General features: G+C 34.5%; 1 protein-coding gene and 1 long non-coding RNA gene across 2 annotated transcripts in view; one reads left to right on the forward strand and one right to left on the reverse strand.

The window, feature by feature from the left end:
• LOC108714047 overlaps window positions 1-13,828 on the forward strand; it is a 172,330-nt gene that overhangs the window by 125,549 nt on the left and 32,953 nt on the right. The window lies entirely within an intron of this gene.
• Window positions 1-13,828, reverse strand: part of cdh8.L (cadherin 8 L homeolog) — a 222,992-nt gene that overhangs the window by 56,980 nt on the left and 152,184 nt on the right. The window contains exons 7-8 of the mRNA XM_018257891.2: window positions 5,905-6,158; window positions 1,930-2,066 (exon numbers count right to left, since the gene is read on the reverse strand). Of these exons, the coding sequence (XP_018113380.1) occupies window positions 1,930-2,066; window positions 5,905-6,158 (391 nt within the window). The remainder of the gene's footprint in view (window positions 1-1,929; window positions 2,067-5,904; window positions 6,159-13,828) is intronic.

A 13,828-nucleotide genomic window follows, 5' to 3' on the forward strand; every position in this document is an offset into this window, starting at 1 on the left:
TCCTTCCTCTATAGCTAATAAGAAAACACCCTGGTCCCCAGCGAGGAAGGGGACGCAAGTCAGGCAGGACATAGGCGGAGTCGGAACATGGGTGGAGTTGGGCAGGAACTGGCTGGTGCAGGAAGTGGTGGGAGGATGGGGATAGGAGTGTGCCGGGACCCTCTGAAGGTTTTTTGCAGGGGTGCCGTCACACTCCAGCACCATGCTGGATATATCACTTTAAGCTGCAGATATTTTTAGTCAGGCATGCATCTGCAGTGAAAATGCAGCATTTTGCTAAACTCAAACCCTTTCATGAACCCCCTCCCACATAAAATGTCACCATGAAAAAATGTCCATTAACCTTAATGCGTCTGTGTGAAAAGAAAATACAGTAAAAAAACACCCATTGAGGATACATTCAGTTTAGGTGGCATATGGATATTTTCCTCTTAAATCCTCAAATACTACTCTATGTCCTTTGTTGCTATTTTTGCAAATAGCAGTGGGATGCACATTGTGCACTAATTTTTGCAACTGGTTCACAAATGAAATAGCGATTGTGGCTACTGAGCACGTTCATTGTATGAGAATATAGCGTCATTTTGTGAATATAAATTTACAATTTGCCAAAACTAGTTAGTGAATATTTTTCCACCACCAAAATTGTACCATAACTCATTGAATGTGTGCAGAAATATTTCCAAAGATGCCATATTTACAAAGCTCTTAAGAACAATCGCAGCACAAATAAAAATTCACAATTATTTTTTAGATTAAATACCGATATTGTCCTGCTTTATAAATATAAACATGTGCAGGGCAAATGTGTTCATTGTGTGAATCATTCTGCTCTGCTTGAAGTTTATTAATGGGAACCATTGACTCCAATGTGTTTTGCATAAATAGTGGCAAAAAAAAAAACACACATCGTGTTCAATACATTTTATTGTCAAATTTTCACCGTTTTGCAATTTTTTTCAGACAGATTCATTCATATTTCAGTGCTTTTAAAGTTATTTGTTAAAAAAATCGCAATTGAAAACAGCATTTGCTTTACTCCTGGTTGTTACTTGTTAAACAATGTTGCAAAAGTCTTGGTTCCCCAGCAAAGACAGGTTTGTTTATCAGCTGGCTTGTCTTACATTGTACTAACAGTCTGAGCCATCCGGGCAGAGAATAGAAAGGGACAGGCAGACACTGCTTTCAATAGCAATGCATATACAAATAACTTAAAAAACATAGACAATTTGTAATGAATGTAAGTTGAAAAGCTTCTTAGAATTATATTTTCTGTTAACAGGCACGTTTTTATTTTGGAGTTGACTTGCCCTTTAAGCCTTCTGTTGTCATCAAAATTACTTGGATTTGATAGTTCACCTTTAAGTTAACTTTTAGTATTTTATAGAATGTCCTATTCTTAACAACTTTTCCATTGGTCCTAGTTTTTATCTTTTATAGTCGTTTAATTGATTGTTTTTCTCCTATAACCCTTCAAAGCTTTCAGATGGGGGTCACTGTGACCCCTACAACCAAAAACCTATTGCTCTGTGAGGCTACAAAGTTTTTGTTATTAAAACTGCAAATCATCTCAGAATATCACTGTCTGCATCATACTCAGAATTCATTTTATGAGTGAAAAACTGCTATACAAAATCTTGCTATACTGATCACAATGGAAAGCCCCACAAGTCCTCCTGAATGTGATAACAGACCACGGCACAATTCCGGACAGTAATTATGGGTCAGAAAAAACTATATGAATAGTTTTCATAATAGAATACTAAAAAACTTTATGAATAGTAAAGACAGGTTCCATCTTCCTTTTCATTTTATTTATGATGTTATCCCTATAAATGCTAAAAGGGGTAATCAATATGAAAAATAGTATATACAGTATATATATATGACACGTATAGAAAGTAACTGAACAATCTGTAGTACACTTACTTGTTTCCGTTGCTACGACTGTGATATTGTGCCACATATTAGTTTCTCTATCAAGTTCAGTTGCCAACGTTATTTTTCCATCATCTGCATTAATATTAAACTGATGATCAAGGTCTGTATGTCTATCAATAGAAAACCTAAAAATACATACAAAATCCTGCGTTCAGATATATATTGTAATAAGGATAGAAACTGAAATAAACAGACAGATCGAAACATACAGAACAGATTGCACAAGACATTATGAAAGTTTCGTAATGAGATCAGTTATATCAACACCATTTATAATACTCTATTCATCACAGTACAGTGATATATCACATCAAAACATTGTTTGTGTGAAGAATATTTTTTTTAAAAAAAAAAAATATATATTTTGGTAAAGTTATGGGACCTGTTAGCCAGAATGCTCAGGACCTGGGGATTTTCTGGTTAAGGGGTCTTTCTGTGATTTGGAACTTCATACCTTAAGTCTACTAAAAAAAATAATTTAAACATTAAATAAACCCAATAGAAATGTTTGGTTTCCAATGAGGATCAATCATAACTTAAAGATCAAATACAATGTACTGTTTTATTAATACATAGAAAGAGGAAATCAATTTGAAAAATCTTAATAATTTGATTAAAATGGAGTCTGTGGAAGATGGCCATGCCGTAATTCTGAGCTTCCTGGATAAAACACCCCATGGTATACAGTTAAATGAAAGCTGTTTTATAGTCAAGGCAGATATTAAAGGAGAACTAAAGCTTAACTAAAGAAGTAGCTAGAAATGTTATACATTGTTTTTTGAGCTTCTGTACCAGCCCAAAGCAACACAGCCCTTTAAAAGTAAAGATCTGTGTATCCAAGGATGCCTCAGTAGCTCCCCATCTTCTTTTCTGCTGATTCACTGCACATGCTCTGTGCTGCTGTCACTTACTGAGCTTAGGGATCCACTCACAATAAACAGTATACATAGAATAGAAATGTCATAATATAAGGCTGATTAGTCATTAATACAGATAATTACTACATGGCAGCACAGAAACCAGCGAACTAGCATAAATTAATAATCAGCCCTGTAGCATCAGCTTATATTACAGACATACCTAATTTTCTGCTTGATAATTTGCCACAACTACTAAGTTTAGCTTCTCAACAGCTGCTCAGAGCCCACTGAGCATGTGAGTGTTGCAGACACTTTCCAAGATGGTGACCCCCTGTGACAAGTTTGAAGTCCTGGATCATTGCTGCTATTGAGAAGCTGAAACTTTAGGCTGGTGCAATAAGTTCAGAGTATAAAATATGGCATTTTTAGAAATATTTGTTTTTAGGGTTTAGTTCTCCTTTAAATGATGACCGCTAGTTATAAAGCATTACATATTACATCATATTAACTGTAGGATTAATAAATATTTTCTTGAATGTTAATATTGGGGATAAGAGTAGTGCCATTAAAATGTTTTCTACTGATTATTGTGAAAGCAGAGCAGACAGTTTAACCCTTTAAGCAGTTTCATTTATCTCTTTCCCTTCCTATCCTCCTTTTTCACCTTATTCCCAAAAAGCTTTCTGACTCAGGCTCTCCCAATCATATATTTATAAGTGATTGAACCTTCCGGTATGATTGTAATTAGCAAGACCATTTAGCAATCCATGTATTGAGATTCAGTACCTATTCCTATACTTCTTCATTTATGATGAACCCTAGCTAACACAGTGTAGTAAATTGCATATCAAAGGCAACTATGAAATCAAAGATCATTTGTTACTAAAGAAAAGCTTTTTTTCGTAACTAAGTGAGGGTTTCTCTGCTTATTATGCAGAATCTTAAATCAATTATTCAATTCCAGTTTTGAGGGTTTTTAAAGATGTTATGGGTATATGAGTGTATATAATATATACATATGGATAGAAATACACCCATTTTTCCTACAGTTACATATTTTAATACCATGGTGTCATTTCTTTGGTCTTTCTATTTTTTTAAAAGTTAACCCCCTCCAAATTACTGTCTGATTTTGCTTATTGCACAAGTTTTGTGAATTTTTTTCCCATATTTCACAGTCTACCTATATGTATTTATCTCTAAAGAGATATAAAGAAATAATTATAATAATGCCTATAAAAATATATTTTTTAGAATATTGATATCCGTAACATTGGCTAGATCATGTAAAAATACCCAAAGAAGACAAAATGGTAACACTGGTAAAGGTTTTTTAATATAATTTAAATACCATAATATTTATTTCAATAAAGGTTTTTTAATGTCATTTGCGCCTTCAATATTGAATGATAGCACACACTCATTAAAACATCAGATAAAACAAACTGAACATATGTTATTTTTCCCACTTTTAGATATAAATTAGCATATAACATATGCTTTTAAAGCAAACTGTGAAACCTGGTCTTCTTTTTAATAAACCAATCAAAGATATATATTTCTCATCTGTTTAAGACATTTAATTGGCAATCAAATTTTGTTTGTTGTGCTTTGGATTTTCACTTTAATCGAAATATCAGACAACTTATTGAACACGCAACAAAATGGCAGCAGAAAATATGGTCCATGTTCTCTGAGCCAAAAATATAAATAAATATATATATATATATATATATATATATATATATATATATATATATATATATATATATATATATATATATATATATATATATATATATATATATATATATATATATAGTTATCACATTACATTTAATGTAATATAATACACTTTAAAGGTAGCTAATGGGTTGTCTCTGAAGATGCATTCAGCCAGGTTATAATAAGCAGCAATTAATAGAATTAAGTCTTGAAAGCGTTTCACCACTCATCCGAGTGGCTTCTTTAGAAAAACTCCAAATTCCATTTGGTTTAGACTTAAGAGAACTATGATCTAGTATAATTTCCTAGATAAGTTCCTAGATGTCGTTCTTTTTGATATTTTTATTTAGGCACAATATACCACATTTACTAGTTTTAATATAATGGAACAAAGTCTGTATGGTATGTGTAGATTGAGAAGTGTGGTCAGTGGCGTAACTAGATATTACTGGGCCCCACAGCAAATTATTTTTCAGGCCCCCCAAATTTTTAGCAGTTGACTTGTTTTATCAATATTTATTTAAACTGTATATGAATTAGGGCCTCGTGGGGCCCCTATACCTGCTGGGCCCCCCTGCAGGCGCAGGGTCTGCTTCCTCTATAGTTACGCCCCTGAGTGTGGTTCTGTTAGTTACTTGTATGCATGTGCAATCTTTTAGTTTTTTAGCAAGTTACATATGCAAAGGTAAAACATTAAGATAAAACATTAACCCCTGTGTTGTAGACTGTAGAATTTGCAGTGATAACAAGAAAGTATCTGCGGTGGACACAGCTTTACAAGCACCCTCTATAACTTTGGAATTCCTTGTATAAAAAAAATGGAAATGTGTTTCATTCTTAAATGAGGCATCCCATTTTAAGTGCCATTGAATGCATGTGAATTTTCTGTATACAGTGTCAAAGTTCCATTATTGCCATTGTCCTGTAAAACATGCACGGCTGTAGAAAAATGCTTATCCGTGCAGTTATACATGTACAGATATGAAATCCCTTATCTGGAAAACCAGAAGCAAATCATTCTAATTTTTAAAAATGATTTCCATTTTCCATGTAATAAAGTAGTGCCTTGTGCTTGATCATAACTAAGCTGCATGAATCCAAATTGGAGACAAAACATTCCTATTTGATATAAAGTGTATATGATATTTAGCAGGCTTAAAGAATGGTGATCCAAATTACGGAAAGATCTCTTATCCGAAAATCCCAAATCCTAAAATTTCCAGATAAATCTTATACCTGTGCTACTTACAGCACTAATCCTCACTATAATTTACTTTAACATGTTTTTTTATTCTTTCACTGCTATACATATTTAAATAAAAAGAGCTGTCCTATTTTACTGTTTAAATCGAATACAGTAAATATTATCCTGTAATACCTTATTGGACTAGCGGATGCATCGGGATCACGAGCAGATACCTGACCAATTACTCCGTTAATAACAGCATTCTCGTGTACTTCCAGGAGGTAAGTTGGTGATGAAAACACAGGTGGCTCATCGGCATCTTCCACTGTAATTTTTACTGTTGCTGTATCCTTGAATGGTACCCCGCCAATGAAACGAGGATCAATATTAACATTGGCTGCTTCTACTTTCAGAATATAGGATTTTTTACTCTCGAAGTCCAGAGGCTGTTAAGAATGACAGAGATGAATGTCTTTTACTAATGACCACAGAAGCAAGAACAAATGAATTTAATGCTGATGGATGAAAGTTATGTGCATTTGAGCACATGCAGTGATCTTTAATGCTACCATGGTATCAGGCCTCCACTTGCACAGCCTGAGCCTGTAAATTGTGTGGGCATTTATTGATATCTGTTTATTATGTGGCTTCAATGAAGTCAGACTTTTTTGTTCCCTGTTCTCTCTCCTTTTCTTTGTAATTTTTTTTTTCTTTTATTATTATTTTAAATTCAGAAAATGTTCTTTGTCTGGTGTTGCATATTAAGGTTTTGAAACCAGATACATAATAAAATTTTATCAGTGATTACACTACCTGCATATAGCTGAAGTTCCTAATCAGCAACCTGCTAGAAACAAAAAGAAGTGATTTCTAATACAGCCTTCCAGGTACAATAAATATTTTATTATTTCTCAGACAATGCGTAACATATAAGACTCTGTGCAGCCAAGAAAATATTATGCATAGCAGTAAAACATTATCTATCATATACATTACTTTTTTTAACAGTACAATACTTTTTTGTTTATTGCTGTTTTAAAATCCATTTTAATGATCATATTCCTTCAGCTCTTATTGTTTCTGCAGTTTATACGAATAAAAGCAAGGTAGCATTTTGTAAAGGAACAGGGTACGATAACCACAAATACTGCACACCCACACACTCCATTATTTGACACAACTCACTTTAACTAATAAACAATAAATGACACAAAGGATCAAAAAAACTGCACACCTGACTTACAAACCTTGCAGTATATTTCAGTTTTAATATCTCTAAAATGGTAATTTTATATATGTGCTATTAAGCTGTAAGAAGTGACTATGAATCATGTGCAAATACTAACAGAACAAATATCACATGTGAATTACAATGTGGAGTTTCAATATTTACATCACGATTCTCTTTAATTCATTTTACCCAATATTTTGTGCAAAGTACACAGCTCCTGGATAAATCCATATATACAATATAATATATACAAATGGGGCACATTTACTCAGTTCGAGTGAAGGAATAGAATAAAAAAAACTTTGAATTTCGAATGTTTTTTTTGGCTACTTCGACCATCGAATTGGCTACTTTGAACCTTCGACTACGGTTTCGAATTGAAGGATTCGAACTAAAAATCGTTTGACTATTCGACCATTCGATAGTCGAAGTACCGTCTCTTTAACAAAAACTTCGACCCCCTACTTCGCCATCTAAAACCTACTGAACCTCAATGATAGCCTATGGGGAAAGTCCCCATAGGCTTTGCAAGCTTTTTTTGGTAGAAGAAAAATCGTTTGATCGATGGATTAAAATCCTTCGAATCGAAGGATTTAATCATTCGATTGAACGATTTTTCGTTCGATCAATGAATTGCGGTAAATCTTTCGACTTCGATAATTGAAGTCGAAGGATTTACCTTCGGCAGTCGAATATTGAGGGTTAAATAACCCTCGAAATTCGACCATATGTAAATCTGCCCCTATATGTCTTAAAATCTTTTTATGATCATAAACAAAAGGATCCTATATTATTCTGCATTCATATTTAATGAATGAGGAATTAGATTTTAGTATTGTTTTATACTTAGAATATATAATTCTATCCAATTATATAATTGCTTTAAACCCATCGAAATAGAACTATGGGAAAATATAGTACATTGTATGCAGACTAATACACATCTATAATTGCCCCTATTATTCCCACTTCATTTGGCTACCAGAACAGTGTTGGACTGGCCCACCTGGATACCAGGAAAACTCCCGGTGGGCCTAGGTGTCAGTTGGCCTCTTGCTTCTGAGTTCTAACCATTTGGCCTATTTCATGGTCATTTCCTATTTCTTTATGGGAACAAAGAGGTTTAATAATGGAAGAACAGAGTATAGTGAGAAGAATAAAGAGACTAGGAGAATAAAGAGGTTGAGTGAGGAAAGAATTATAATAGTTTGGAAAGTGGGCCCTCAGCCCAAGGTTTTCTGGTGGGCCCCTGGCATCCCAGTCAAACACTGTACCAGAATCTTTATATAATGAGCTCCCCACTTGTTTTCTTACTGTATATATAATAATGCAACCCTCCTCTCTTAATAATAATAATGATGATGATGATTAATAGCGGTGAGTGAATGTTTTGCCGCCATGAATTTGCGTAAAAATTCCGCATTTTGCCATCTTTTTTTCTTGCCAAATTTTTCAGTGAAAACTCGCTGCAAAAAAAGTCGCTGAGACAAAAAATTGAAGCAAGAAAAAATGCCCATTAACTTTATGCATTTGGACAAAAAGTCGCCAACACAAAAAAGTTGGCACAAGAAAAAATTGCCCATTGATTCAATTATTTTTTGCAAATTTTTTTGCTGTTTCACGAACTTTTCAACAGTTTCACAAATTTTTTGGCATCACTCATCACTAATAATTACTCATATGATTTCTTATTTTGACAATCACATTATATTTCATTAAAAGCATGGCATGTGGCCTCATCCTGAGTTTTTTTTAAATGTATAGGACAGGTTAACAACCTGTAATAAATGGAAATCAAGTGCTCTTGCTTACATAAAACATTTGCAAATATGTTCATGTCTCAAATTTCCTTAGTTCGACCTTTTTCGAACTGGAGAGGGTGAGATATACACATCAATGTGGAGGGGTAGTTCTTATAGCTTGCCATAAGACCTGACTGAACTGTCCATTGAAGTTAGTATGTAAGCCGGATCCTGCCTGACCTATTGGTTCTGGTCAACCGTTGCAAATTATTCAAGTATAAAAGTTTTATGTTTATTAAAATCAAAGCAATTACTTTCCTAGGTCGAGAAAAATAGGTAATCATGCAGTTGCAGGTGGATGGCAGCAGTGAAGGTCAAGTGCCAGGATCTACTTAATGCATGTTTTGCCATTAATGTGGAGTTTTGGGCTTCTGAAATAAATTTTTTAAAAGTTGTCCATTGCATGTCTACAGTGAGCTGAACTCTAGTCTTTTGTGTATATTGCAGCAGTCTCTAGCCTCTAACTGTTTGGATTACAGCTGTCTACACTGGTCTCCCACATATAACTGATGGACTTTATGTATTGCAAATATGTTGTAAGAAGAATCCCTGTTTTAAATCACCTTGTTGATCATGTAGTTAAAAGGGCATTGCATTCAGAGAAAGTCATGTGTTAATAAAATGTCTTCTCAGGTAGAGAATATAGTAACCCATTTTCAAACTTTCTAGATGAGTAGTGATGGGCGAATTTGGGGCGTTTCGCTTTGCCGAAAAATTAGCGAATTTCCTGTGTAATTCGTGAAATGGCACAAAATTTGCGAAATGGCACCGGCATCTCGTTCTTGATGCTGGTGTATTTTCACAGTGTTTTCGCAAATTTATTTGCCAGCGGTCGAATCGCGGGAATTCGCTGCAAATTTGCGCCTGGTGAATAAATTCGCCCATCACTATAGATGAGTAGAAGTTGAGCAGATCTGCATTGCATATGCATCTAGTTGTTTACTTTGTTTTGCTTTTAGAAGAATCTATAAACGTATAATGTAGAGAGGAGTGAACTACTGGTTTGTATTACTTCAAAGTTCAAAAAATAAAAAATAAATCAAAATAAATTTATATGGTACCCATATATTTTTTCCACTCACTATGTCGGTAGTTTAAATTTAATAAATATTAAATATTTTACTTATACCTTTGTTCCTTACTATCTTCGTTATTGTCTATGTATTTCAACCGAGCCACAGAACCTGTTTTGCAACCTGCAGCTACTAAAGCCTGAGACAATGTTATGAATTCTTGGATTAGCACTGGTTTATGTGCAAATAAAATAGCATTGAAAAATGTGACATCTATTTAGCAAGCATCTTCATTTTCTACTGTTGGAATACTTTCCCTTAATATTCTACATTTTGAGATAACATGCATATTTATAATAAAGTTACAGCATATTAAAGAGGCGAATGTTTAATAATATTACACTCTGGAACAGTTTGATTACATATTCATTCACATACAGCAACCTGCAGAGATAAAGAACTTTAGCCTCAGTAAAATTTAATTAGTGCAGCACTTTTCTACCAAGGACTTTGAAGGGCTTCTCTAGAGCCATAAAGTGATGACAGGGTTTGCATGAGAGCATAGATATGAAATCCAGTATCATTATGGCCAAGTTCTGCAGCTACTGTATATCTTCCTACTAAGTTATCAATAGATCCTTGATCCTAAACATTCACCCCCCTTACTCCTTAAAGGATTTTAATACATCTTATATATTCTTTTTAAAAATTAACATAATGTAACCATTCTCCGGGTGTATCACACCAATGAAACACATGAAGCCCAAACATTAAAAAGTAGTATGCATGTATATACAGTATGTGTTTGTATTTATATAGTGCTATTGTATACACAGCTCATATATTATTACTACAGGTATGGGATTCCTTATCTGTAAATTCTTGTAAAAATTATTTGCATTTTCACTGTAATAATAACACAGTAGCTTGTACTTGATGGTAACTATGCTGCATTAATCCATATTGATGGCAAAATATTGGGTTTATTGCTTAAATTATTTTTAGCAGGTTTAAAGTATGGTGATCCATGGAAAGATCCCTTATATGGAAAACCACAGGTCCCACTCATTTCAGGTAATAAATCCTATACCTGTATACAGGAACAGCACATACAGAGAATGGTAGAAAGATGTCTATGTCCCCAGAGAGCTTGGATTTAAAGCAGCTTAGTACACTTTTAAATCTTTCAATTATGTGAATAAATATTTTGTAGCTTTTCTGAATGTGTGTGTGTTGTTATTTATACACATTCAAAAGTCTATTTTAAAAGTAGGGACTTTAATGACTGAAGTTTCTTCCCTTATAAACATGGTTGCCTTTTATAAATATATCAGCGGGAGCTGGATAATTAAAAGTTGGCTGAAATATGGTTGCCCAGAATGCATTCTCTTCCAAGTATGATACCGGAAAGTCAGTAGAGCACTAACTTTTGACATATGTAATAAACTATAATTGAAAAGCACGTCTGTATAAAGATGCAAAAAGACGCCAGTTCCCTACCGCACAGAATGCAAATGTATTTATTTAAATATATTAGTGAGCTCAAACATCAAGACAGGTTCTAATGAGACAGTAATTAAGTAAAATAAAATGACATAAATAAATTCCAGTGCTGACTTGTTTGGTTGTCACTAGGTATTTGACCCTGCACTGGGGTGATTTTATTTAGCTGAAAAACAACAGAGGTTGAAGCAGTAAACTGTGCCAAGGACCTCTTTGTAAGCAAAGATGTCAATCACTGAGCCTCATAAACTTGGTGTATAAATACATGAATATGAAGCACTGAATTCAGTTAAAGCTCAACATACAAAGGCATCCTAATGCATCTGATGACTTATAATGAGGGATTATGTAAATAGATGTTCTAAATATTTCATGAAATAATTAGAAATAAGGGATGTAATTCAACAAATTTGGGGCTTTGTACAAATTTGATTTGAAGTCATCCATTCATTTTAATGACATAAAAGTACGACCACTGAAAAGTATGGTACATTACATCGATAGCACATGACAGCACTTCCAGCACAGTGAATAAATGTGCCTTGCATGCTCCTTTAATGTGTATTTGTGTTTGTTCATATCTGTGTGGGGGCGTGTATGCTAGTAGGAAAACACATACTTCTATCTCAAGCTGAAATTAGTGTGATTGAAGATGTGCGGACTTGAACTAGCCTTTGTATTTTAGAAACATAACATAGGATTCCTGGCTTTAATACCTGAAGCATTTGTGAAAAAAAGCATGGGCCAATTACAGCATAATTTTGCTGAGATTTATCTGATTATATTTAATCCAGCATATTTGAAGGAGATTGCATACTAGAGACATAATACATGACACAACTAATAAATGTGCACATACAAGGCTTACATCAAACATATTGGTATAAAAGAATATTTATTGCACAAGTTAACATCTGTTAATCTAAACAAGTTATGTTGAAGTCAATGTTTCCTGACATGGATATATCTCTATCTCTATCTCCATCTCTATATATCTATATATAGTATAACAAATAATCTGCTGTTAATTGTAATTAAATAATAAACCTTGTGGTCATGGGGTTTAAACCTTATGGTCGCGTGTACTTCTTTGTGCAAAGTTGCAACAGATGAGCTGTAAATGAAATAAAGGGCAAACACCAAAAAATATTCATAAATAATTTGATATACCTTACTAAGACGTTGTCTGCAAAGACAGTAAGATTTATTGTACACACTTTTTCACCACCAGCATAAAAATGGCAGCGACACTAAGGGGTTTATTTACTAAACTCCGAATACCCGAAATTCCCCGAAATCCGAAAAATTCGTGATTTTTTTTTTTTAATAAAATCGGACTTTAAAAAAACAAAACACATTTTTCAGAATTTATTAAACCCCGAGGGCTAAAAATCTTGAATATAAAACCACAGCATCTCAAACCTGTCGAGGTTGCATAAAAGTCCCATTGATTTTTGGTTGTGTCTGGGGTTTCGGGCAATTTTAAGATATTTTCTGAGCTTTCGGAGGAAAACTCAAAATTCGGTGTTCTCTGGGAAAATTCACTCTGGGAAATTTTGAGCTTTTCCCGCAAAGGTAATATTCGGGGAAACCCGAGCAGGTTAGATTGCAGATTGTAGCAGCCGATATTGAGATAAATTCGGACCTTGATAAATAACCCCCTTATGGTTGCATTTTCTGAGCAAAATCCACCTGTTATTGCCATGAATCACATTAAATCAGAATGATCTACCAAAACAATTTGTGGTAAAAACAATGTATCCCATTAGTCTAATGTAGAGATGTCGCGAACTGTTCGCCGGCGAACTTGTTCGCGCTCGCCGGAAGTTCGCGAACGTCGCGCGACGTTCACCATTTTGGGTTCGCCATTGTTGGCGCTTTTTTTTGCCCTCTCACCCCAGACCAGCAGGTACATGGCAGCCAATCAGGAAGCTCTCCCCTGGACCACTCCCCTTCCCTATAAAAACCGAAGCCCTGCAGCGTTTTTTCACTCTGCCTGTGTGTGCTGAAGAGATAGTGTAGGGAGAGAGCTGCTGCCTGTTAGTGATTTCAGGGACAGTTGAAAGTTTGCTGGCTAGTAATCGTTTTGATACTGCTCTGTTATTGGAGGGACAGAAGTCTGCAGGGGTTTGAGGGACATTTAAGCTTAGGTAGCTTTGCTGGCTAGTAATCTACCTTCTACTGCAGTGCTCTGTATGTAGCTGCAGTGGGCAGCTGTCCTGCTTCTGATCTCATCTGCTGACTGCTGCAATAACAGTAGTCCTTGTAAGGACTGCTTTTATTTATTTTTTTGTTGTTTTACTACTACTACTACTACTACTATAAGAGCCCAGTGCTATTAGTCTAGCAGTGTTGGGGAGTGGGACTGGTGTGCTAATCTGCTGCTCCTAGTAGTTCAGCAGCACCAACTTTAATTTTTTTTTTTAATATTCATTTTTTTTTATTTTACTTTTTTTTATTTTACTACCGCTGTAGTAGTGTATAAGTTGACCTTTTAGGCATTATTTGCCCTGTAGGCATTTTTTGCCCAGTGTGTTATTCAACCAACTGCCATCTAGCTGTGTGAC

This window comes from Xenopus laevis, chromosome 4L (assembly GCF_017654675.1).
Source record: "Xenopus laevis strain J_2021 chromosome 4L, Xenopus_laevis_v10.1, whole genome shotgun sequence".
NCBI lineage: Eukaryota > Metazoa > Chordata > Amphibia > Anura > Pipidae > Xenopus > Xenopus laevis.